The following is a 25,012-nucleotide window of genomic DNA, read 5'->3' on the forward strand; positions in this document are numbered from 1 at the left end:
ACCCCCTGAAGTATACCTGTAGTACACCCCCAGCATAGTGACTGCACCCTTCCTGTTTCTGAGCTCTACCCACAGTGTCTTGTTACATGATCCTTCCAAATTGTCCACCCTGTGTACCGCTCCCTATTAATATAGATTGTAAATTGCTGGGGCCTGAGGACTGAACTCCAATAGTTACATCCTGCCAACCTGAAAAAGTCCCATTTATCCCGGCTCTCTACTTTCTGCTGACTGTCCGTTTGTAAAACAGAAAGTGCAGTGTTAAGTTCTCTCTCAAAGTGTCCAAGGAGATGAGCAGGATACAGCATTTCATCAATGGGGTTAGTGAGGTCAATGAATAGATCGAATTTGTGAACTCATCTCTTTCACTTCTCTATTCTGGAGTTTCACAGTGAGTTTCCCCTGTGTCCTTTCATTCACTGAATTGAGGCATATTACTCAATCTTTATCCTATAGGAACAGGCTGCGTTGTACTTGGAGAGTGAACTAAAGCTATAGAAACCCCTGGGACCTGAGAGTGATGATAGGAAGTAGGAGGTCTCTATCTGACTTGGCAGCAGGTTTCCCTGCCCAGTGAGATTTCCCTGCAAAATGCATGAAGAGGGAAAGTGAACAAATTCAATGATGTCCATGTGTTTCTGCGAGGCACTGGCAGGTAACAAGTGCCTGGATAACTTTCCCTTAATGAAAGCCACGGCCTATATAACTTTGATGTGGAGATGCTGGCGTTGGACTGGCGTAAACACAGTAAAAAGTCTGACGACACCAGGTTTCAGTCCAACCAATTTATTTGATAGTAAATTCACAAGCTTTCAGGGTTAGCCCCTTCGTCAGGTGAATGGAGAGTTCTGGCCTCGGACAGAGCATATAAAGCACAGACAGTTTAGAGATTACTGATTAGAATGCGAATCTTTACACCTAACCTGCTGTTCAAGTCTTAAAGTGGCCGACAATGTGGAGAAGTCTTCTCCGGAGTCTTCAACATATCATTGATGAAGACGAACATCTCGCCAGGGCCATCCCCACACCCCCACTTCTTACCTTCAGACAACCACACAACCTCAAACAGACCATTGTTCGCAGCAAACTACCCAGTCTTCAGGAGAACAGTGACCACAACACCACACAACCTTGCCACAGCAACCTCTGCAAGACATGCCGGATCATCGACATGGATACCATCATCACACGTGAGAATACCATCCACCAGGTACACGGTAAATACTCTTGCAACTCGGCCAAAGTTGTCTACCTGATACGTTGCAGGAAAGGATGTCCTGAAGCATGGTACATTGGGGAGACCATGCAGACGCTACGACAACGGATGAATGAACATCGCTCGACAATCACCAGGCAAGACTGTTCCCTTCCTGTTGGTGAACACTTCAGTGGTCACGGGCATTCAGCCTCTGACCTTCGGGTAAGCATTCTCCAAGCCTAGTTTGGGGGCGTTTAAGAGATTGGTGGATAGGTTTATGGACGAAAAGGGATTGGTTTAGATTAGTGGGTCAATGTTTTTTTTTAAAAATAAGACTGGTCGGCGCAACATTGTGGGCCGAAGGGCCTGTTCCGCGCTGTAATGTTCTATGTTCTATGTTCTAAGGCGGCCTTCACGACACACGACAGCGCAGAGTCGCTGAGCAGAGACTGATAGCCAAGTTCCGCACACATGAGGACGGTCTCAACAGGGATCTTGGGTTCATGTCGCACTATCTGTAACCCCCGTGACTTGCCTGGGTTTGCAAAACCTCACTCACTGTGCTGTCTGGAGACAATACACATCTCTTTAACCTGTGATCAGTGCTCCTTCCACTCACATTGTCAGCCACTTCAGGTCTTGAACAGCAGGTTAGGTGTAAAGATTCGCATTCTAATCAGTAATCTCTAAACTGTCTGTGCTTTATATGCTCTGTCCGAGGCCAGAACTCTCCATTCACCTGACGAAGGGGCTAACCCCGAAAGCTTGTGAATTTACTATCAAATAAATCGGTTGGACTAAAACCTGGTGTCGTCAGACTTTTTACTATATAACTTTCCCGCAATGAAAGCCAGTATTGTTAATCTGTAACCTGAGAATCAGTGCCTGAAAACAAAAACAGAGCCTGTGGTGATTAACGCTGCTGCCTCACAGCATCAAGGTCACAGGTTCAATTCCTACCTTGAGTGATTGTCTGGAATCATAGAACCCTACAGTATAGAAGGAGGCCATTCGGCCCATTGAGTCAGCACCAACCACAATCCCACCCAGGCCTCATTCCTATTACCCCTCATATTTACCTTGCTGATCCCCTGACACTCGGGGGCAATTTAACATGGCCAATCAGCCTAACCTGCACATCTCTGGACTGTGGGAGGAAACCGGGGCACTCAGAGGAAACCCACGCAGACACGGGGAGAACGTGCAAACGCCACACATGATGTGGAGTTGCCGGTGTTGGACCGGGGTAGTCACAGTAAGTAGTCTCTCGATGCCAGGTGAAAGTCCAACAGATTTATTTGGTGATGAAGAGGCAGTGCTCTGAAAACTTGTGCTACTAAATAAACGTGTTGGACTTTAACCTGGTGTTGTGAAACTCCACACAGTGAGCCCAGGCCTGTAAGGCTGTGTTAACCACTGTACCATTGCGCTGCCCCAAGTTTGCACATTCTTCCCATGTCTGCGTGGGTTTCCTCCAGATGCTTGAGGGTTGCTCCCACACTCCAAAGATGTGCTGGTTAGGTGGATTGGTAATGCTAAATTGCCCCTTAGTGTTCCAAAATGTGTAGGTTGGGGATATTAGTGGGGCAAGTATAGGGGGTTACAAGGATAGGGCCTGGGTAAGGTGCTGTGTCAGAGCTTTGATGCCAACTTGATGGCCTGAATGGTCTCTTTCTGCACCATTGGGATTCTATGATTCTAGAGCATAGAACATTCCAGCGTAGTACAGGCCCCTCGGCCCTCGATGGTTCCACTGGCCGCCTCAACAATCTAATGACCCTCTAACCTAAACTATTCCAATGTTATCCATATGCCTATCCACTGACCATTTGAATGCCCTTAAAGTTGGCTTAAAGAGCACAGAGTGGTTCAAAGATGTTCTTCCTTGTGAATGGTGACCCATTCGACTGAGGTCAACTAATTGTGAATTGATCTCACACCAATGAGAGCCACTGCCTTTCTGACTATACCTGACAGTCAGCACCTGAATAACTGTATCCAACAAGAGCCAGTGCCAGTGTAACTGTACCCCAATCAGAGTCAGTGCATTTATAATTACTCTGGCAGACAGTGCCTGAATAACTCGACCCCAACAAGATTCATTGCCTATATAATTGTACTCTGACCAGAGTCAGTCCCTCTGTAACTATACCTTGAGAGCCAGCACGTGTATAACTGTTCCCGATAACTATCGTGCCAAAACTATATAGCGGGCTGGATTTTCTTTGATTAGTACAGATGAAGTGCAATTTCAAAATGTCATTCCCAAGAATTGCAGCCCCATTTCCAGCATTCCTATTTTCATGGGCATTGTACTGAACCCACACCCCTGCACTTCCCAGCGGATGGTATCCCTCCTCCCTCATCTTAATATAGTTTGTGAAATTACACCAGCTTCAACATCACCTGTAGTTCAAGGACCACCTCCCCACTGCCCCCCCCCCTCACCCCCTTCCAAACCCCCACCTCCCGTCCATATCCCTTCCATTCAATTCTTCAATTCGTGGCTCCATCCATCCCTACAGCACCTCATAGCCCCCATATTTACACCTTACCCTCTACACTCATTTCCAGTATAAATTAGCTATAGAAGCAATGAGCCATATAATAACAATGGCATGTGTGGAACTGCTCAAAAAGAACTGTTCACAAATCTTCATTTGAAAGGTAATTACTTTTTCCACAACTCTATGAGAGTGTCAAACAGACCATAAAAGTGTTAATGACGGAGGCGTCAAACGCTTCCCATCTCGTAATTTTATAGAAATAAACTCACGGACATTGATCAATGAAACTGCATGAAGAACAACAAAGTTATCAAAGTAGAATCCTGTTCTGAGACTGGCCTCTCAGCCAAGCATGTCTAATGAGAACAGGTTTAAGCAGAACTCCAATGGGACTCAGTAGATTTATTATGCAAGCTTGGATGCTTCCAGGATCATCCCAAACCCACCACCCCCTTTCCAGAATGAAGATCATGACATTTGGAGCCTTTCTGCCCAGGCGGCTCCAGCAAATCAGGACATTTCCTGATTCAAGCCACTCACCTCAGTGCAGAAAATCTGGGTCAGTTTCTCCAGGATCTGCAGACTGGCTTTGACTCTACAAAATATACTTGAATTATGCTGTTTGTCTCTCTTGATGGGTGTCCATGAGACTCAAGCTTCTGGCTCAGAATCATTTTGAGTTTTTGCTAAATTATCCTGAAGTGGATCAAATTGAATTTTCACTCCCTGATGGAAGACTCTTACTGGCCTTTGCTACCTATCAGCCTCCTGTCAGCCTGTCATGTGGGTAAGAAGGCAGTAAGTGATATGGAGCTGCACTCTGGGCCTTCTAGAATAAAGGAAATTGAGAGGCCTAGGTTTTCTTTATTCATTCGTTGGACCTGGGCATTGCTGGCTGGTCAGCATTTATCGCCCATTCCTAGTTGCCCTTGAGAAGGAGTGCAATGTCAGAGGGCAGTTGAGAGTCAACCACATTGCTGTGGCTCTGGAGTCACGTGTAGGCCAGGATGGATAAGGACATGAGTGAACCAGATGGGTTTTCCCAACAATCAACAATGGTTAATGGTCATCAGTAGGTTCTTAATTCCAGATAGTTCTCATTGAATTCAAACTTCACCGTCCGTCCTGGCGGGATTCGAACCCGGACCCCCAGGGCATGAGCTGAGTTTTTGGATCAACAGTCTAGTGATAATACCACTCCCAGGCGGGCTTGAGGCCTCAGTATAGCCGGTACAGGGGCTGAAAAGGGTATTGGAGGAACGAGTTGAATCATAATTTATTGAATTGAGTTGATCTGGAAACAGAAACCTAGGGAATGAGGAGACAGTGTCAGCACCGAACACAAAAGCAAGTTAAGATGAGCTGAGATTCGATTTCTGAGGAATCATGAACTGTCCTTTGCCCACATATACTCCTAAGTTTCGACTTGTAAGGCACTTTGTTTACATGGGTTGAAGGATGTGGAACATTGTTGTGTAACTTCCTTTCCTCAGTGACCACTTCTGTTTTTTTTTTCAGCAAACTTTGCTTTACACGTGAATGGGGCCAGATTGTGGGGGACAGCATTTAATTTTTGAAAATGACACGTTTGCTTTTCCTGTTTGCTTTCTCAGGTCGAATTGTCCAAAGTTAACATCAGCCAAGAGATCTATTTGGAAGATGTCTCTATCCCACCCCTCAGCCATGTGATCAGAGGGTTGACACCGTACTCACATTATAAAATCCGGTTGGCCTGTAGCACTGGGATTGGCATTTCACCATGGACCAGCTGGGTGACAGCACAAACATCTGAAGGAGGTGAGGGTGGAAATACTGTTAATTCTCCAGAAAACCTGGGGTAGAGGGGCTGTGCTTGGATTGGGGAGGGAATGAGCTCAATGTACATGCTTCAGACATTCAACTTTGTCTCCTTGGGTAGCACTCATGCCTCTTAAATCTGAAGATCAAAGACTTCTAAGGCAGCATGATGGGACAGTGGTTAGCACTGCTGCCTCACAGCACAAAGGACCTGGGTTCAATTCCCAGCTTGGGTGACTGTGTGAAGTCAGCATGTTCTCCCTGTGTTTGCGTGGGTTTCCTTCGAGTGCTCTGGTTTCCTCCCACAGTTCAAAACACATGCCGTTATGGTGCATTGGCCTTGCTAAACTCTGCCTGAGTGTGATGACTAGGGGATTTTCACAGTAACTTCATTGCAGTGTTAATGTCAGCTTACTTGTGGCCCTAGTAAATAAAATTTAAACTTCTGAGTTCAGATTGATGCTTCCAGAGCAATGCTATATTATCAGAGGTCATGTTTTTTAGGGTGAAATGTTGAATTGAGCTTTCATTTCACAATATTGGTAGATTGACTATTGAGGAACATTTTATATAAATATGTATGATTCCTTGAACTAATACCTGAAAACAGATTACCCGTTCTGGAGTGTTTGTGTGAGAATTAACTGCTCCATTCCTGCGCGGCACAGTGACTGCTTGATAAAACTAGTACGTTACTGGTGGTAAAGATCTTTGGGATATCCTTCGGTGCTATACCAATGCAATTCTTTACATACTAACTCTCAAAGAACAAAGAAAATTACAGCTCAGGAACAGGCCTTTCGGTCCTCCAAGCCTGCACCGACTATACTGCCCGATTGAACTAAACTCCCGACCTTTCCGGGGACCATATCCCTCGATTCCCATCCTACTGTCCAGACGCCCCTTAAAAGTAACTACTTCCACTACCTCCCCCAGCAACGAGTTCCAGGCACCCACCACGCTCTGTGTAAAAAAAAAACTTGCCTTGTAATCTCCTTTCAATCTTGCCCCTCACACCTTAAACCTGTGCCCCCTAATAATTGACTCCCCCGCCCTGGGAAAAAGCTTCTGACTATCCACTCTGTCCATGCCGTTCATAATCTTGTAGACTTCTATCAAGTTGCCCCTCAACCTTTTTCATTCCAGTGAGAACAAACCAAGTTTCTCCAACCTGTCCTCACAGCTAATGCCCTCCATACCAGGCAACATCCTGGTAAATCTTTGAGCTTTGACAAAGGGTCACCTGGACTCAAAGTGTCAGCTCTTTTCTCTCCTTACAGATGCTGCTAGAGCTGGTAAGATTTTCCAGCATTTCCTCTTTTGGATCTTGGTAAATCTTTTCCGTACTGTCTCCAAAGCCTCCACATCCTTCTGGTAGTGTGGCAACCAGAATTGAAAACTATATTGCAAGTGCGGCCTAACTAAGGTTCTATAAAGCAGCAACATGATTTGCCAGTTTTTAAACTCAGTGCCCTGGCCTTATGCCTTCTTGATTACCTACTCCACCAGTGTTGCCACTTTCAGTGACCTGTGTACCTGTACACCCAGATCCCTCTGCCTATCAATATTCTTAAGGGTTCTGCCATTTACTGTATATTTCCTATCTGTATTAGACCTTCCAGAATGTATTGCCTCACATTTGTCTGGATTAAACTCCATCTGCCGTCTCTCCGCCCAGTCTCCAACTGTCCGATATCCTGCTGTATCCTCTGATGGTCCGCAAATCCACCAACCTTTGTGTTGTCCGCAAATTTATTAATCAAACAAGTTACATTTGCTCCAAATCATTTGGAAATATGTTACAAACAGCAAAGGTCCCAGTACTGATCTCTCAGGAACGCGACTAGTCACAGCCCTCCATTCAGAAACACATCTTTCCACTGATATCCTCCACCTTCTTTGACCGAGCCAGTTTTGTACCCACCTTGCCAGCTCACCTCTGATCCCAGGCGACTTCACCTTCTGCACCAGTCTGCCATGAGGGACCCTGTTAAAGGCCTTACTGACGTCCATGTAGACAACATCCACTGCCCTACCCTCATCAATCATCTTCGTCAGTTCCTCAAAAAACTCGACCAAGTTAGTGAGACACGACCTCCCCTTTACAAAACCGTGTTACCCCTTGCTAATTCTCCAGGGAAGGGTTATGATTGGCTGGGTCTTGTCAACGGCAACTTCAACAGGAACAAGTCAAAACAGGTATTTGTAGAAAAATGAAGCTGGAATCATCCCCCAAACTGATGCCTAGTGACCAGTAACCGGTTACCGAGTGACCAGTAACCGGTTACCGAGTGACCGGTTACTGAGTGACCAGCGACTCGGTGACTTGGTGACCAATGACTGAGTGACCAGTGACTTAGAATCATAGGAAAAACTACAGCACAAACAGGCCCTTCAGCCCACAAGTTGCGCTGATCATATCCATACCTATTAGGCTTACCTATAACCCTCAATCCTATTAAGTCCCACATACTCATCCAGAAGTCTCTTAAAAGACCCCAGCGAGTTCGCCTCCACCACCACTGACGGCAGCCGATTCCACTCACTCACCACCCTCTGAGTGAAAAACTTTCCCCTAACATCTCCTCTGTACTTGCTCCCCAGCACCTTAAACCTGTGTCCTCTCGTAGCGACCATTTCAGCCCTGGGAAATAGTCTCTGAGAATCCACCCTATCTATTCCTCTCAACATTTTATAAACCTCTATCAGGTCACCTCTCAACCTTCATCTCTCCAGGGAGAAGAGTCCCAGCTCCCTCAGCCTATCTTCATAAGGCATGCCTCCCAATCCTAATATTATACTCCTGCATCCCGTTGGTCCTGCCAAAATGAACCACCACACATTTATCCAGTTTGAAGCCCATCTGCCACTTCTCCACCCAGTCTTGCATCCTATCTGTCACGCTGCAACTTCTGACATCCCTCCACACTATCCACAACACCACCAACCTTCGTGTCATCGGCAAACTTACTAACCCATCCCTCCATTTCCTCATCCAGGTCATTTATAAAAATCACAAACAGCAAGGGTCCTAGAACAGATGCCTGGGGCAGTCCACTGGTGACCAACCTCCATGCAGAAAAAGACCCATCCACAACCACTCCCTGCCTTCTGTGGGCAAGCCAGTTCTGGATCCACAAAGCAACGTCCCCTTGGATCCCATGCCCCCTCATTTTCTCAATAAGCCTTGCATGGGGGACCTTATCGCATGCCTTGCTGACGTCCATATAAACCACATCCACCTCCCTACCTTCATCAATGTGTTCGCTCACATTTTCAAAAAACTCAACCAGGCTCGTAAGGCACGACCTGCCTTTGACAAAGCCGTGCTGACTACTTTTGATCACACTAAACTTCTCTAAATGTTCATAAATCCTGTCCCTCAGGATCTTTTCCATTAACTTACCAACCACTGAGGTCAGACTCACCAGTCGGTAATTTCCTGGGCTATCCCTGTTCCCTTTCTTGAAAATAGGAACCACATCCACAATCCTCCAATCTTCCGGAACCTTTCCCACCTCCATCGACGACGCAAAGATCAATGCCAGAGGCTCTGCAATCTCTTCCCTCGCCTCCCACAGTAACCTGGGGTACATCCCATCTGGTCCAGGCGACTTATCTGTCTTGATGCTATTCAAAAGCTCCAACACATCCTCTTTCTTAATGCCCACACACTCAAGCTTTTCAGCCTGCCACAAGCCTGCACTACAACCAGCAAGATCTTTTTCCACCGCGAACACCGAAGTATTCATTGAGCACCTCTGCTATTTCTACCAGTTCTATACAAACTTTCCCACTGTCACGTTTTATAGGTCCTATTCCTTCACTTCTTATCCTTTTACTTTTCACATATTTATAGAATGCCTTAGGATTCTCCTTAATCTTATCTGCCAAGGCCTTCTCATGACCCCTTCTGGCTCTCCTAATTTCCTTCTTAAGTTCCTTCCTACAAGCCTTATACTCCTCTAGATCCCTAATATTAGCGAGCTCCCCGAACCTTTTGTACACTTTTCTTTTCTTTTTGACTAGATTCATGGTGACCAGACTTGGTGACAGTGACCAAGTAGCACAGTGGAGGGCAGCACAGTGTCAGTGGTCAGCACTGCTGCCTCAGCACCAGGAACTTGGGTCACTGTCTGTATAGACTTTGCACATTCTCCCCATGTCTGCTTGGGTTTCATCCAGGTGCTCCGGTTTCCTCCCACACTCCAAAGATGTGCTGGTTTGGCTGATTGGCCGTGTTAAATTGCCTCTTAGTGTCAAAGGGTGTGTAGTTTTGAGGGATTAGCAAAGCAATTTTATGTGGGGTTATAGGGATAGGGCCTGGGTAAGATGCTGTCGGTGATTTGATGCAGACTTGATGGGCTGAGTGGCCTCTTTCTGCAGTGTAGAGATTCCATGATTCTAGAGCATGGAGTGGTTCAAAGATGGTTTTTATTGTGAATGGTGACCCATTCGAATGAGAGTTTCCTGGTCAGGGAAGTATGAACAGAGCTCACACCAATGAGAGCCGCTGTCTTTGTGGTTTGTCAATGGTCGCATAATCCACTGTAGGGATAGTCTGGTTCTATAGCTGTACAGGCTCAAGGGGCTAAATAGACGTCTCCTGTCCCCATGTTCATTCTTGATTAACAACGGCAGCACAGGGCTGGACTTTTGTGATCCAATTTAGGCCAAATTGGAGGAGCCAATGTCAGGAATACTTGTCAGATTATGGGATGGAAATGCCAGCCTCCAAACTCACGCACGCTCTTTAACTGGCAAAATAATTGTGTTAGGCGGATGTTAAAAGCCCATCTTTAAATTCTTTTCCATTTTCTGGTATTTAGGAGCTGCCAGCCTCACAACAACTCGAAACGACTCGGATAGGGAGATGTGGAGGTTTGGAAGGGTGTACGTCCTCAGGACACAGGAGTCATAGTTGAGAACTTTATCGGTTCGGGAGGGAGGGAGGGTTGGGTAGAATCACATGGACATTGGGGCAGTGCATGAGGCTGCCTGGACTCTAACTGAGCATCAGGAAGTGTGCAGCTGGAAATGGGAGCTGCTCCCTCTGAAACCGAGGCCAGTGGAGGTGAGGAGCTCCAGCCTGTACAGGGAGGACAGAGCACCAGGCGTCAGGGGTCTGGGGGGAGAGGGTCGAGGCCCACAAAGGGGAAGGCACTGTTCTGAGCACAGGGTCTACAGGCAAACCTGAGAAAATCTAGATATGACTGAGAAGTAATGTCGAAGGAGACTGTGGGTGAAATGTTCCCTTCCCGCCCACCTCGGGAGGCAGACGATGCAAAGGTCCATTGATCTTGGGTGGGATTTTCCAGTCTTGCAGCCCAAAAATCCCACCATGTGAGTCCCTGGGCAAATGACATCTGCTCAGCTGCGGACCTCAAACCTCACACTTCTGAATAACATGCACCGCCAGTAACAGGCAAGGTAACTGTGGCCTTGAATTTCTTCCCCACTGGATTATTAAGGATTGCTTGGACCTCTATGGCATCTCCCAGGCAACTGCATCATTCAGATAAAGATGCTCGAAACATAAGGACAGAAGAAATAGGAGCAGGAGTCGGCCATCTCGCCCTTCGAGCCTGCCCCGCCATTCAATAAGATCATGGCTGATCTGAAGTGGATCAGTTCCACTTTTCCACTTTCTCCCCGTAACCCTTAATTCCCCTGTCTATCAGAAACCTATCTACCCGTGACTTAAATATATTTAGCGAGGTAGCTTCCACCACTTCAACGGGCAGAGAATTCCAGAGATTCACCACCCTTTGAGTCAAGAAGTTCCTCCTCAACTCCGTTCTAAACTGCTCCCCCCCTTATCTTGAGGCTGTGCCCTCTAGTCCTGCTATCCTTTCTAAGCGGGAAGAATCTCTCTACCTCTACCCTATCCATCCCCTTCATTATCTTATATGTCACTATAGATCCCCCCTCATCCTTCTAAACTCCGAGTACTGACCCAGTCTATTTAGTCTCTCTTCATAGTCCAACCCCCTCATCTCCGGTATCAGCCTAGTGAACCTCCTCTGCACTCCCTCCAAGGCCAAAATATCCTTGCGCAAGTATGGCGACCAAAACTGCACACAGTACTCCAGCTGCGGCCTCACCAGTGCCCTGTACAGTTGCAGCAAGACCTCCCTGCTTTTATATTCTATCCCCCTCGCTATAAAGGCCAGCATCCCATTCGCCTTCTTGATCACCTGCTGCACCTGCAGACTGGGTTTTTGCGACTCATGCACAAGGACCCCCAGGTCCCTCTGCACCGTTGCATGCTGCAGCTTTTCGCCCTTTAAATAGTAATCCCTCGTACTATTATTCCTGCCAAAGTGGATAACCTCACACTTGCTAACATTGTACTCCATCTGCCAGGTCCTCGCCCACTCGCTCAGCCTATCCAGATCCCTCTGCAGACTTTCCACACCCTCCACACAATTTGCTTTTCCACTCATCTTCGTGTCATCAACAAATTTTGTCACCCTACACTCAGCCCCCTCCTCCAGATCATCGATATAAATGGTAAATAGCTGAGGCCCCAGCACCGATCCCTGGGGCACTCCACTAGTCACCAACCGCCAACCAGAATAGCACCCATTGATACCAAGTCTGATACCAATACCAAGCCCTCCTCCAAGTCTGGACAATACTCTCAACTGAGCATTGCAGGTTCAGAGGGCTCAGGACTGGTGGATGGATTGGTCAGGTGACTCCCTGGAGTTTCCCCTGCGAGTATCTTGTGGTGGTCTTCTGCACTCTCCATAGCTTGGCTCTCCAGAGAGACATAGACCTTGAGGAAGGTGAAGTCTTAGAAGGAGATGGTCCGGACATTCGTTCGAGTAGTAGAACACCGGAGACCCAGAGAAAACACTCCCTGATTACCAGCCCTGGCTCCCTGATCTATGCTGTTAATTTTAATGTTTATTTACAAAAGATTACGAGTGTTTGCAGTTTCTCACACTGATACTTTAAAGTGCCTGGATGATTTTCACTTTTATTGAGGCATAGTGAAAAAGATTATTTAGGAAAGTGGAAAATTGTCAATTAACTCTCTGTTTGTTCAGTGTGTAATGGGTAAATGGATAAATAGCTCACAAGGGGGTCATGAAGAGGACCGCTTGAACTTACTTTTCAAAATGTTCCCCCACGTGGTTTATAATGGCTCGGTAGGGCCCCAGGGATCGGGGTTCAATTCCTGACATGGGTCACTGTGCGGGTCTGCACGTTCTCCCCGTGTCTGCATGGGTTTTATCCAGGTGCTCTGGTTTCCTCCTACACTCCAGAAGATGTACTGGTTAGGTGTGTTGGCTAAGTTCTCCCTCAGTGCACCCAAACAGGTGATGGAGTGTGGGGATTTTCACAATAACTTTATTGCCGTGTTAGTGTAAGCTTACTTGTGACAATAAATAAATTTAAAAAGTCTTTGTGATATTGACTCCATGAATATTGTGGGGGACTAGGACATGCCCAATCCCCCAGCGGAGCTCGCTAGGTCAAGACTGAATGGTGAACTCGAACCATGCTTGGCAGCTTCTGGTTATTCCATCCTCTGTTGCCCTGTGTCCAGTACAAGGTTGAAACTAGGTAGGTGTCCCCAGTTCATTCCTCTGCTATCATCCTTTGAAGAGAAATGAAAGAGTGACTTGCGCAGCCTGTCCCCCGCTTTCTCATCCTCTACATTAGTGCCTCTTCTAGATCAGATGATCGCATCCTCTGCTCTGAGTTAGCAGGTTGTAGATTCACGTTCCATAATCCATGCTTACTTTTCCAGTGAGCCACTCAGTGAGTGCTGCATTGTCAAATTTTTAAATGAGTGATTACTCAGACCTGGTCATAAATAACTCTGAGAGTATTTGTTGAGAAGCAGGCGTTTTTCACTCCGGTGTCCAAACCAATATTTATCCATTAAAACAACACTTAAAAACACAATACCTTAAAAGTTTGTTTATTAGTCTCACAAGTAAGCTTACATTAACAATGTAATAAAGTTACCGTGTAAATCTCTGAGCAGCCACACTCAGGCACCTGTTTGGGTTCACTGAGGGAGAACTTAGCATGGCCAATCTAACCAGCACATCTTTTGGACTGTGGGAGGAAACTGGAGCATCCGGAGGAAACCCACACAAACATGGGGAGAACTTGCAAACTCCACATAGACAGTGATCTGAAGCCGGAATTGAACCCGGGTCCCTGGTGCTGTGAGGCAGCAGTGCTAACCACTCTGTCACCATGCTGTTATCATTGAGGAGTGGATGATGCTTTAGTTAGGTTGATTGGCCATGCTAAACTGACCATAGATCCATAGCTTAGAGAGGATTAGTGGGTAAAATATGTAGGGATGTGGGGGTGGGGCCTGGGTGGGATTGTGGTCGGTACAGACTTGATGAGCCGAATGGCCTCTTTCTGTACTGTAGAGTTTCTACGTTTCTATGATTTCGAGTTGGCACCAGTTTTTTTAATAGACCCAAGATTTCCAATGTATCAGGCTTGTCTGGCACTTGTTTGCATCAAAAGACGTTTGCATCAGATTTCTGTCTGTGTTGCCAGCACTGGGACTGGATCATTACATTTCCAGTGAAGGAATAAAGTGTTAAACCTGCAAGAATTTAACATAAAGAGAGTAACAGGAAGTATTTCAGTTCAGCGGAATTCTGTGTCACGGATTTGAATTATTGTTGGGTGAGAGCCCAGCCATTGGTGCCAGCGATTAAAACTCCTGCACATCTTTGGGTTAAATCCCAATCTCGACATTCCTTCCAACCTGTTTTCTGACAGTGTTCCACTCACAATGCAGAAAGGAGGAGGCTCAGTTTGTAGACACAGTTAGGATTTTATTTCATTATTCGATTTCTTCCAATTTACATGCTACTTTGATAGGCATTAATGTGATTGCCAAACATTAAAGGAGTGAAGTATTTGACTTGGCAGCCTGCTGACTCTGAAGTGCCAATGTTCATTCAATCCCTGATAAGGCAATGTTTAATTCTGGCCAAATCAGGCTGAGATCCTCGAACCACTTCCTTATCGTCATTCCAGTCTGGGATTTTGATTCCGTCATAGCCCTGAGTCTGAGTTCAGTGATATGTCAGGGAGTAATTATGCGCACACACAAACACTGAGTTTGGAGTAGAGTGTTTCTGACCCAGAATGCATTTATTCCAACTGTTTAAATCCATTTATCGAATCATAGCGCCCCTACTGTGCACTGGGAGACCATTCAGCCCATTGAGTCTGCACTGACTCTCCAACAGCACATCCCATTCAGGTCCTTTCCCATAATCCACATACTTACCCCACTAATCCCCCTAACCTACACATCTTGGGACACTGAGGGGCAATTTAGCATGGCCAATCCCCTAACCTGTGCATTTTTGGGCTGTGGGAGAAAACTGCAGCATCCAGAGGAAGACGCGGGGAGAATGTGCAAACTCCACATAGACAACCACCCAAGACTGGAATCGAACCTAGGTCCTTGGTACTATGAGACATCAGTGCTAATGACTGTGCCACCGTGTCACCCCAGTCACCCAAGGTGGGATTTGAATCCAGGTCCTGCCGCTAAACAGCATGATTTTCAAGAGTTGATAAACAACGAAAGGTTACTGTCCTTACGCCCAAAGTAACAGACAATTTAATAAGGTGATTAAAAAGGTAATCGTTTATAAAAAGAGGAACTGGATATAAAAGCAGGGAGATTTTTCTGGAACTTTATGAATCACTGGATAGGTCTTAGCTGGAGAATTCTGTATAGTTCTGTGCACACACTTTATGATTTAACACACACGAGATTAGCCTTCGAAAGGGTACAGAAGGAGGTTAATCTGGATGTTTCTTGGCATGAGGGATTTCAGTTATGATGAGGTGCTGGAAAAATCAGGATGTTCTCCTTACGTACAATGCATTTCAAAACAGTGAAAAACGAGAAATTTTCTCCAGTGGTGAAGGACCAATAACCAGAGGGGTCAGATTTCAAATAAATGGCAGAAGATGAGGATTTTGTTAACACAACGAGGATTTTTATAACCTGCAATGCAATATCTCACAGAATAGTGGAAATGGGAACTGGATAAGTACTTGAACTGGAAAAATGTGCATAGCTCTGGAGAATGAGTGGAACTAATTAAAAAGCTCTTTCAGAGAAGTGACAGCTTGAGGGGCCAATATCATCTGTTTGGACAGGCAATCCCATATTCCTCAGTGGACACTAAGATTGTCAGATATTACTTATCGGGTTTTAGTTCTTTGGCCAACACACATAGCTCATAGAGTCATAGAGATTTACAACATGGAAACAGACCCTTCAGCCCAAGTTGTCCATGCCATCCTTTTTTTAACCACTAAGCTATTCCCAATTGCCCGTGTTTGGCCTATATCCCTCTGTACCCACCTAACTGTCTAAATGTTTTACAAAAGACAAAATTGTGCCCGCCTCTATTACTCCCTCTGGCAGCTTGTTCCAGACACTCACCACCCTCTGTGTGAAAAAATTGCCCCTCTGGACTCTTCTGTATCTCTCCCCTCTCACCCTAAACCTATGCCTTCTTTTTGTAGATTCCAGCACCTTTCGGAAAAAGTGTTGACTATCTAACTGATCTATGCCTCTCATTATTTTATAGACCTTATAGGATCACCCCTAAGTCTCCTACGCTCCCGGAAAAGAGTCACAGTCTATCCAGCCTGTCCTTATAAGTCAAACCATCAAATCCCAGTAGCATCCTAGTAAATCTTTTCTGCACTCTTTCTAGTTTAATAATATCCTTTCTATATTAGGATGACCAGAACTGTACACAGTATTCCAAGTGTGGATGTACCTCTGTCTTGTACAACTTCAACAAGACATCCCAACTCCTGTATTCAATGTTCTGACCAATGAAACTAAGCATGCTGAATGCCTTCTTTATTACTCTGTCCACCTGTGACTCCACTTTCAAGGAGCTATGAACATGTACCCTAGATCTCTTTGTTCTGTAACTCTCCCCAGTGCCCTACCATTAACTGAGTAAGTCCTGCCCTGGTTTGATCTACCAAAATGCACCACCTCGCATTTATCTAAATTAAACTCCATCTGCCATTCGTCAGCCCACTGGCCCAATGGATCAGATCCTGATCCTAGATAACCTTCACTGTCCGCTTTGCCACCAATCTTGGTGTCATCTGCAAACTTACTAACCATGCCTCTAAAATTCTCATCAAAATCATGATATAAATGACAAATAACAGCTCCTTGTGAGCATCTGCATTGTGGTCACTCTTGGGTGGCCATGGTGAAATTCAGCCAGAATGGGACAGCGGGCTTGGCTCGCCATAGCAAGTCTTGATCCCAATAAGACCTTCTATGGCCAGCTGCTCGCTCCAACTCCAATATGGATGGAATTCAGGCTGTAATTGATTGTGTAACCAGTGACAACTTTTATTAGATGTAATGTGACCAATGAGAACAAGATGTAAGAGTCAGCTGACCCAGTAAACCATGGAAACAATTACAGAGTGAGGTAATAGTCAGCTGACTACTGACTCACTATAAATAAGAACCTGTGTAGAATTATGGAGAACTTGGAGTGGCCTAGGGCACAGCCTCAAGTTTGAAGTAATGATGTTTCTTTATTAAACCCGCTTTGATTTATAAGTTGGAGTAAATTTTGTTGTATTTTCGTTATCTGCGTTTGGAAGAGTTCCTTTTGAAGAAACATTGGTAGCAGAGGAAACCCCATCGTAATTTGGTGTATGTTTTTGAAGAAGTGCTACAACAATGGCAGAAGGTAGAAGTGGGATTGGGTTGTCCCCCTGTCTTTTCAGATGCTGAACCATATCGGCAATGGAAGGCAGAGGTGGAAATGTGGACCCTTGTCACCACAGTACTGAAAATAAAAAGCAAGGTATGGCAGTAGCTTTGTCGCTTCAATTAGGAGCGAGATAAGGAGCAAGGTATTTTCCAGTTGGACGGCAGATGCCCTGAATAGAGAAGAAGGACTACAGCTGCTGATACAATAATTAGTCTCACAACACCAGCTTAAAGTACAACAGGTTTATTTGATAGCTTTTGTTCAGCAGGTGAGTGCAGGATTTGTTTCACAAACAGGACATATATGGTCACAAACTCAATTACAAGATAATAGTTGGAATGTGAGTCTGAACAAGCAATCAAGTTTTCACAGGTGCAGACAGTGCAAGTGGAGAGAGATTTAAACAAAGGTTAAAGAGGTGTGAATTGTCTCAAGTCAGGACAGTAAGTGCAAGTCACGGGGGTTACAGATAGTGCGACATGAACCCAAGGTCCCGGTTGAGGCCGTCCTCGTGTGTGCGGAACTTGGCTCTCAGTCTCTGCTCAGCGACTCTGCGCTGTCGTGTGTTGAAAGCCGCCTTGGAGAACGTTCACCCGAAGATCAGAGGCCGAATGCCCGTGACCGCTGAAGTGTTCCCTAAGTCTTCTCTTCCTGTTGGGGAACATGTCAGCGGTCACAGGCATTCGGCCTCTGATCTTCAGGTAAGCGTTCTCCAATCGTTCTTCAGTACCATTGCCGGAATTTTATCCGGGCCTATTGCCTTTGCAGCATTCAGAGCCTCAAACTATTTCTTGATATTACATGTGAATTGAAGTGGCTGGAGACTGGCATCTGAGATGCTGGGGACCACTGGAGGAGGTTGTGATGGATCATCCATTCTGCATTTCTGGCTGAAGATTGTTGCAAATATTTCAGCCTTATCTTTCACACTGATGTGCTGGGCTCCTCCATCATTAAGGACAGGGATATTTGTGGAGCCTCCTTCTTCAGTGAGTTGTTTAATTGTCCACCGCCATTCTCGACTGGATGTGGAAGGACTGCAGAGCTTAGATCTGATCCGTTGTTTGTGGGATTGCTTAGCTCTGTCTGTCACTTGCATGCCAAATGACAAAGATAGCAAGCAGTCCCGTTTGGTAGCTTCACCAGGTTGGCATCTCATTTTTAGGCCTGCCTGATGCTGCTCCTGGCCTGCCCTCCCACACTCTCCATTGAACCAGGGTCAATCCCCTGGTTTGATGGTAAGGGTTGAGTGGGGGATATGCCAGATTGTGCTGGAGTACAACTCCACTGCTGTTGGCCCACGGTGCTCTGAGTTGCTAGATCGATTCAAAGTCTGTCCCATTTGGCACGGTGATAGCGCCAGATAACATGATGGAGGTTATTCTCAATGTAATGACAGGACTTTGCCTCCACAAGGACTGAGTGGTGGTCACTCTTATTGATACTGTCATGAACAGATGCATCTGTAGCTGGCAGATTGGTAAGGATGAGGTCAAGTATGTTTTTTCCTCTTGTTGGTTCCTTCACCACCTGCTGCAGACCCAGGCTGGCAGGTACATCCTTTTGGACCCAACCAGCTCGTTCTGTAGGTGCTGCTGCTGAGCCAGTTTTGGTGGTGGACATGGAAATCTCCCATCCAGAGAACATTTTGTACCTTTGCCACCTTCAGTACTTCCCAGGGGATGGAAAATGCAAATTTAATTGTTGTAGCTAGACATGGCCTTCATTTGCTATCCTGTATCCAACCTTGGAACACCTGGATAACAAGGACACCGATGTCAGATTCTTATTCACTGACTACAGCTCAGCCTTCAACACTATAATTCCCGCAAAACTCATCTCCAAACTCCATGGTCTGGGCCTCGGCACCTCCCTCTGTGACTGGATCCTGAACTTCCTAACTCAGAGACCACAATCAGTAAGGATTGGCAACAACACCTCCTCCACAATCATCCTCCACACCAGTGCCCCACAAGGCTGTGTCCTCAGCCCCCTCACTATACTCCTTATACACCTGTCACTGTGCGGCCAAATTCCCCTCCAATTCCATTTTCAAATTTGCTGATGACACCACCGTAGTGGGTCGGATCTCAAACAACGATGAGACAGAGAACAGGAATGGGATAGAGAATCTGGTGAACTGGTGCGGCGACAATAATCTGTCCCTTAATGTCAACAAAACAAAAGCGATGGTCATTGACTTCAGGAAGTGTAAAGGAGAACATGCCCCAGTCTACATCAATGGGGACAAAGTACAAAGAGTCGAGGGCTTCAAGTTTTTAGGTTTCCAGATCACCAACAACCTGTTCTGGTCCCCCCACGCCGACACTATAGTTAAGAAAGCTCACCAGTGCCTCTACTTTCACAGAAGACTAAGGAAATTTGGCATGTCAGCTACAACCCTCACCAACTTTTACAGATGCCCCATAGAAAGCATTCTTTCTGGTTGTATCACAGCTTGGTATGGGCTCCTGCTCTGCCCAAGACCATAAGAAACTACAAAAGGTTGTGAATGTAGCCCAATCCATCACGCAAACCAGCCTCCCATCCACTGAGTCTGTCTATACTTTCCGCTGCACCGGCAAAGCAGCCGGGATAATTAAGGATCCCACACACCCCGGACATTCTCTCTTCCACCTTCTTCCTTCAGGAAAAAGATACAAAAGTCTGAGATCACGTAGACTTCTTCCCTGCTGCTGTCAGACTTTTGAATGGACAGACCTCCCACTAAATTGATCTTTCTCTATACCCTCGCTATGACTGTAACACTACATTCTGCACTCTCTCATTTCCTTCTCTATGAATAGTATGTTTTGTCTATATGGCGTGCAAGAAACAATACTTTTCATTGTATGTTAATACATGCGACAATAATATATCACCCTGATGCCATATGGAGAAGCATTGCAGGTCAGTAATAGTTCTTTCCTGGGATCGTACTGTGCCAGAACGCTCGATGAGGAAAGCTTATGATTTACTTTATTGAAAGCCAAGAATTGACTGGAAGCCAACCCCCAAGGCTGACCATTTTTAATCATAATGGAGTTAGGTTGGATGTAAGGTCGAGTATTAATTTGCCACAGTAGTTTACCAACCCCAGAAATAATCTTCACCCTGGGTGAATGTGAGAGCCGGGGCACCCTTGATTGCACCTTGCCTTCCACAGAGGCGTAAACGAGTCTTATTTACTCTGTAGCCCAGACTGGGGGGGCCTGGAATATACATTTTTCACTTCTTAGGCAAATGTCTGCCTGGGAGGTCAACTTATATTCTTCCTTAAGTAAGGAGACCACAGTGACTCCCTCGGGCCATGTCTAGCTATAACAGTACTTCAATTTGCATTTACGATTTTCCATCCCCTGGGAAACATTGCTGTTTTTAGGACTTTGCAGTTCACAAATTGGCTGCTTAGTTTTTGTCACCATATAAATACAGGAGGTTCAAGGCTGGGAATTGCACAGTATAACTCACCTAGAATTCCTACAGTGTTAAAGGAGGCCATTTGGCCCAAGGAGTCGGCATCAGCCACAATCCCACCCTTGTTCTCTACCCGTGTATTTATCCTCCTATTCCCCCGAGCACACATCTTTAGAGTATGGGAGGAAACCAGAGACTTGGGGGAAACCCATGCAGGTATGAGGAAAGCATGCAGACTCCACACAGACAGTGACCCGAGGCCGGAATTGAATCCAGGTCCCTTGTGTTGTGAGGCAGCAGTGCTAACCACTGTGCCACCGTGCCATCCTCTTGATTCCCCATTGCTTGTGCAATATCTACAAGTCAGGAGTTTGGAGTATTCCCCACTTGAGTGCAGCTCCAACAACACTCAAGAAGCTTGACACCATCCAAGACAAAGCAGCTCTGCTCAATTGGCATCCCATCCACCAACATAAACGTTCACTCCCAGCAACAAATATCTACAAGTAACTAGCAGCAAATGGGCAAACGTTCCTCGACAGCACCTTTCAAACCCCACTATCACCTAGAAGAAGATTGCGAAACACATCAATTTCCATCTAACCACAGGCCAACCTGACTTGGAACAATATCGCAATCCTTCACTGTCAAATCATGGAACTACCTCTTTACTGCACTGTGGGTGTACGTACACTAGATGGGCTACAGCAGTTCAAGAAAGCAGCTCACTACCACCTTCGCAAGGAGGGTGGGCAACAATTGCTGGTTTTGCCAACGATACTCACATTTCATGAACAAAATTTTAAAGATTGAATCTGCCACGGGACATGTGATAGCATGGCCCCCCTGAAGGGACAATTATTTGTGGGTCACATGACCCTCCCAGGTCCTATTAGAATGGAGCGTGTGAACCTCAGCCTATCAGGTGTGAGGGTGTGGGTCTGCGTACGCAGAATCTGCAATATGAGCCCAGGTGTCAGTAAGACTAGACCTGTATTTATTGGATTTGATTTGTTATTGTCACATGTATTAACGTACAGTGAAAAGCATTGTTTCTTGTGTGCTATATGGACAAAGAATGCTGTTTTTAGGGAAGTACATAGGGAAAGGAGAGAGTACAGAATGTGTTACAGTTATAGCTAGGGTCTAGAGAAAGATCAACTGAATATAAGATAGCTCCATTTAACAGTCTGATGGCAGCAGTTGTTCTTGAATGGGTTGGTGCATGCCTTTTGTATCTTTTTCCTGATGGAGGAGAAAGTGTCCGGGATGTGTGGGGTCCTCGATTATGCTTGCTGCTTTTCCAAGGCAGCAGAAAATGTCGACAGTTTGTGAATTAAGGCTCCCTCTTTGTGCTCCAATAGGACATGAATTTGCCAATTCTGTCTTTGAGACAAGGGTTCTGCAACTGAGCTACAGGTCAGGGCAGGGTAATATAGTTGGGGGAGGTAAGAGCAGGAGTGTCATTTTGCATATTCATGACCCTGAAATATTCATTCTTGTATACTCTTTACTTTGTTTTATTTATTCTTATTCCAGTTACTTGTCCTTATCTCATGAGGGTAGAAAATGTCTTTACGAAGGGTGTTTGTTGTCCACTGTGATTTGTTTTCTATTTGTCGCTGTTCGGAATAAGGTCAATCCAATGGTTCTTTTCTTTTTCTCTTTTAGAACCGGATACGGCCCCAAGCAACATAACCTTCCAGTACAATGGCAGCGCTCTGATCTTTGAGTGGCAGAAACCTTCCTCAGGCCTGAATGGTGCCCTGCAAGGATACAAAGTGGCTTATCAGGACCAAGACAATGCTGAGGTGAATGGCCTTCATCGTTCGCGATTCATTCCACATGCCCAAAATCACTGATCCTTCCCGGCTCCCATTAAATGTACAACTCCACATATCCCGCTTTATCTCATGCCTGATGTCTAGTCTTCCCAAATCTGATTTTGCCAGCAGGGGGAATGGGCACAGCGCTAAGTTCTAAGGGTGCCATTGCACAGGCGCCCAGATCTCTCCACACCCACCCCCCACCCTGGACATCGCACCTCCCCCCCCACAGATTGCCCTCCCCTTCACCCCACTGCCGATTACCATCCCCACCCCCACCTCCACTCTTGATTGCTGTCTCTGCCCCTGGAAGATCACAGTCACTGACTCCCCCATTCCACCCCTTCTGGTCGATCGCCACCCCGGCCGAACCCTGATTCGGAGTAGCCCCCTCCACAGAGCTCCCCCCCCCCCCCACGCCTCCCCATCATGGGTCAGCTCCTTCAGATCCCCTCCTCCTCACCTTAGGCCCCACCCCCTTGGTGCTACCCAGTGTCCGGTGAGCAGTGCCAGGGTGTCTGGCTAGTACTGTCCAAGGGGCATTGCCTCGTCCTACTCCTGACCACCTGAGGGTCCCCAGTGGCCTCCGGTCCCACTGGTGAGTTTGCCATGTCTGGTCCCCATTAGTGGGGACCCCGGTCCGTGACCCTCGCTAGTGAGGACCTCCATTGGTGAGCAGGTAAATTCAAATAAGCCTAGATGTTTGTGTCTGGGACTCATAATTATATTTAAATCAGCTAATGAATATTTAAATAATTGAACGGGGCCAATAACATCGCAGGAGACGGGGAACCGGGTGTGAGTCCAGTTTCCTGCCTCTCGCTGGATCTTACCGTCTTGCCTTGCTGATCGATCCGAATGGCTGTATTTTGGTTTAACAGAATCCTTACAGTGCAGAAGGAGGCCATTTGGCCCATCAGATCTGCACTGACTACAATTCCATCTGGGCCCTATCCCCATAACCCCACGTATTTACCCTGCGACACACAGGGCAACTTCACATGGCCCGTCAATCTAACCTGAACATCTCTTGGACTGTGGAGGAAACCAGAGCACCCGGAGGAAACGTCACTCAGACAGTGATCTGAGACTGGAATTGAAGCCAGGTCTCTGCTGCTTTGAGGGAGCAGTGCTAACCACTGGGCCTCTGTACTGTCCAAGGTTTACTTCATGCCTGTTAAATAAATCACCTTTGGGGATTAAACAGCCCCCTCATGCTCCCCTCCACTGGCGACGAGAGTAAATTGGGCCACAGTTGAGACTTTCGTACTTTTTCATGACAAATGAGATTACTTGGTAAGATGAACAAAAAGTTGTTTAAATGATGTGATCCTCGGATTTAAAACCTCATTTGAAGTTTAATCTCTCCAGGGACTCCGGATACCAATTCATTAAACCAGAGAGTGAAAGAGCATTACAAGCCCAGACTCTACAGTACTTTACACCAGAATAAATTCAATTTGGGAAAGGCAATTTCTGCATTTGTAGCAAGACTTCATCAGATAGCTGAGCACTGTTAATTTGGTTCTTCATTGAGTGACGTGTTGTGGAGTTGCTTGGTTTGTGGCTTGAATGAAGAAAATTACTAGTAGAAAGGAAAATATTCCTGAACAAGGCCACAGAATTAACAACGAGCCATGAAAGGTGCCAACAAGGGTGTTTTGGAATGATTGAGTACAGGCAGGCGAGGCAAATTAACGTTGAAGGAAAACGACTGCCAGACGAGATCCTCGGGTGACAGAGAACAGAGATCCCAGGAGCTAGATAGTGGTTTGAATCAAAGGGGAAAATCAGGCCTTCAGCCCAGAAATTTTGATGAGGGCTACAGATGTGGGGGAAATAACCCCCCAGGACAAGTGCCATCTTAAAGATTTTATTTGTTTCGATTGTAACAGGAAGAGACAGGGTGCCAAGTCAGGCAGAGTGCACAGGTTTCCCCAAAAAAATCACCCTGGCTCCAGGAAGAGTCAAGGAAGATTCCGAAGAAGAATCCAAAATTTGTAAGTTAAATGTGGTTAAGTTGAGCAAGATGGCTCCCATTGAACTAGCTCATCTGGTGGATGGGCAACTGTTGAGTATGGAGGTTGACACTGGTGGTTCTGTCACGATGGTGAACAATCTTACCACCCTGAGGTGAAGCAGTACAACTGCCAAATTACCTGTGATTGTCGTGAAAGCTCAGAGGCCAAACCTCATGGGACAACATAGAACATAGAACATAGAACCGTTAGCCCTATACTCGACACATCTGTTGCTCCTACCAAAGTGAATTACCTCACTCTTCTCCGCATTAAATTCCATCCGCCACCTCTCGGCCCAGCTCTGCAACCTATCTAAGTCTAAGATTCGTTATGACAGATAAAGCTAAATTGGCTGGAAATTTTTAAAATTACTGACTGCGCCTTTGAAGAAATTATTGGAAATGAAAACTTGACCAAAGCCTCGACCTTTCGCAGACAATCTAGTTTTTGTCAGGATTTTGGGATTGGATCA

At 46.1% G+C, this 25,012-nt stretch overlaps 1 protein-coding gene across 4 annotated transcripts in view; it reads left to right on the forward strand.

Moving 5' to 3' along the window:
• The window catches only part of axl (AXL receptor tyrosine kinase), a 231,020-nt gene that overhangs the window by 114,453 nt on the left and 91,555 nt on the right, over positions 1 to 25,012 (forward strand). For all 4 annotated transcript variants that reach the window (XM_080181969.1, XM_080181965.1, XM_080181966.1 and 1 more), the window contains exons 7-8: positions 5,319 to 5,502; positions 22,365 to 22,504. In XM_080181969.1, the coding sequence (XP_080038095.1) occupies positions 5,319 to 5,502; positions 22,365 to 22,504 (324 nt within the window). The remainder of the gene's footprint in view (positions 1 to 5,318; positions 5,503 to 22,364; positions 22,505 to 25,012) is intronic.

Source organism: Carcharhinus amblyrhynchos, unplaced genomic scaffold (assembly GCF_965287045.1).
Source record: "Carcharhinus amblyrhynchos unplaced genomic scaffold, sCarAmb.v2.hapA scaffold_44, whole genome shotgun sequence".
Classification (NCBI taxonomy): Eukaryota; Metazoa; Chordata; class Chondrichthyes; order Carcharhiniformes; family Carcharhinidae; genus Carcharhinus; species Carcharhinus amblyrhynchos.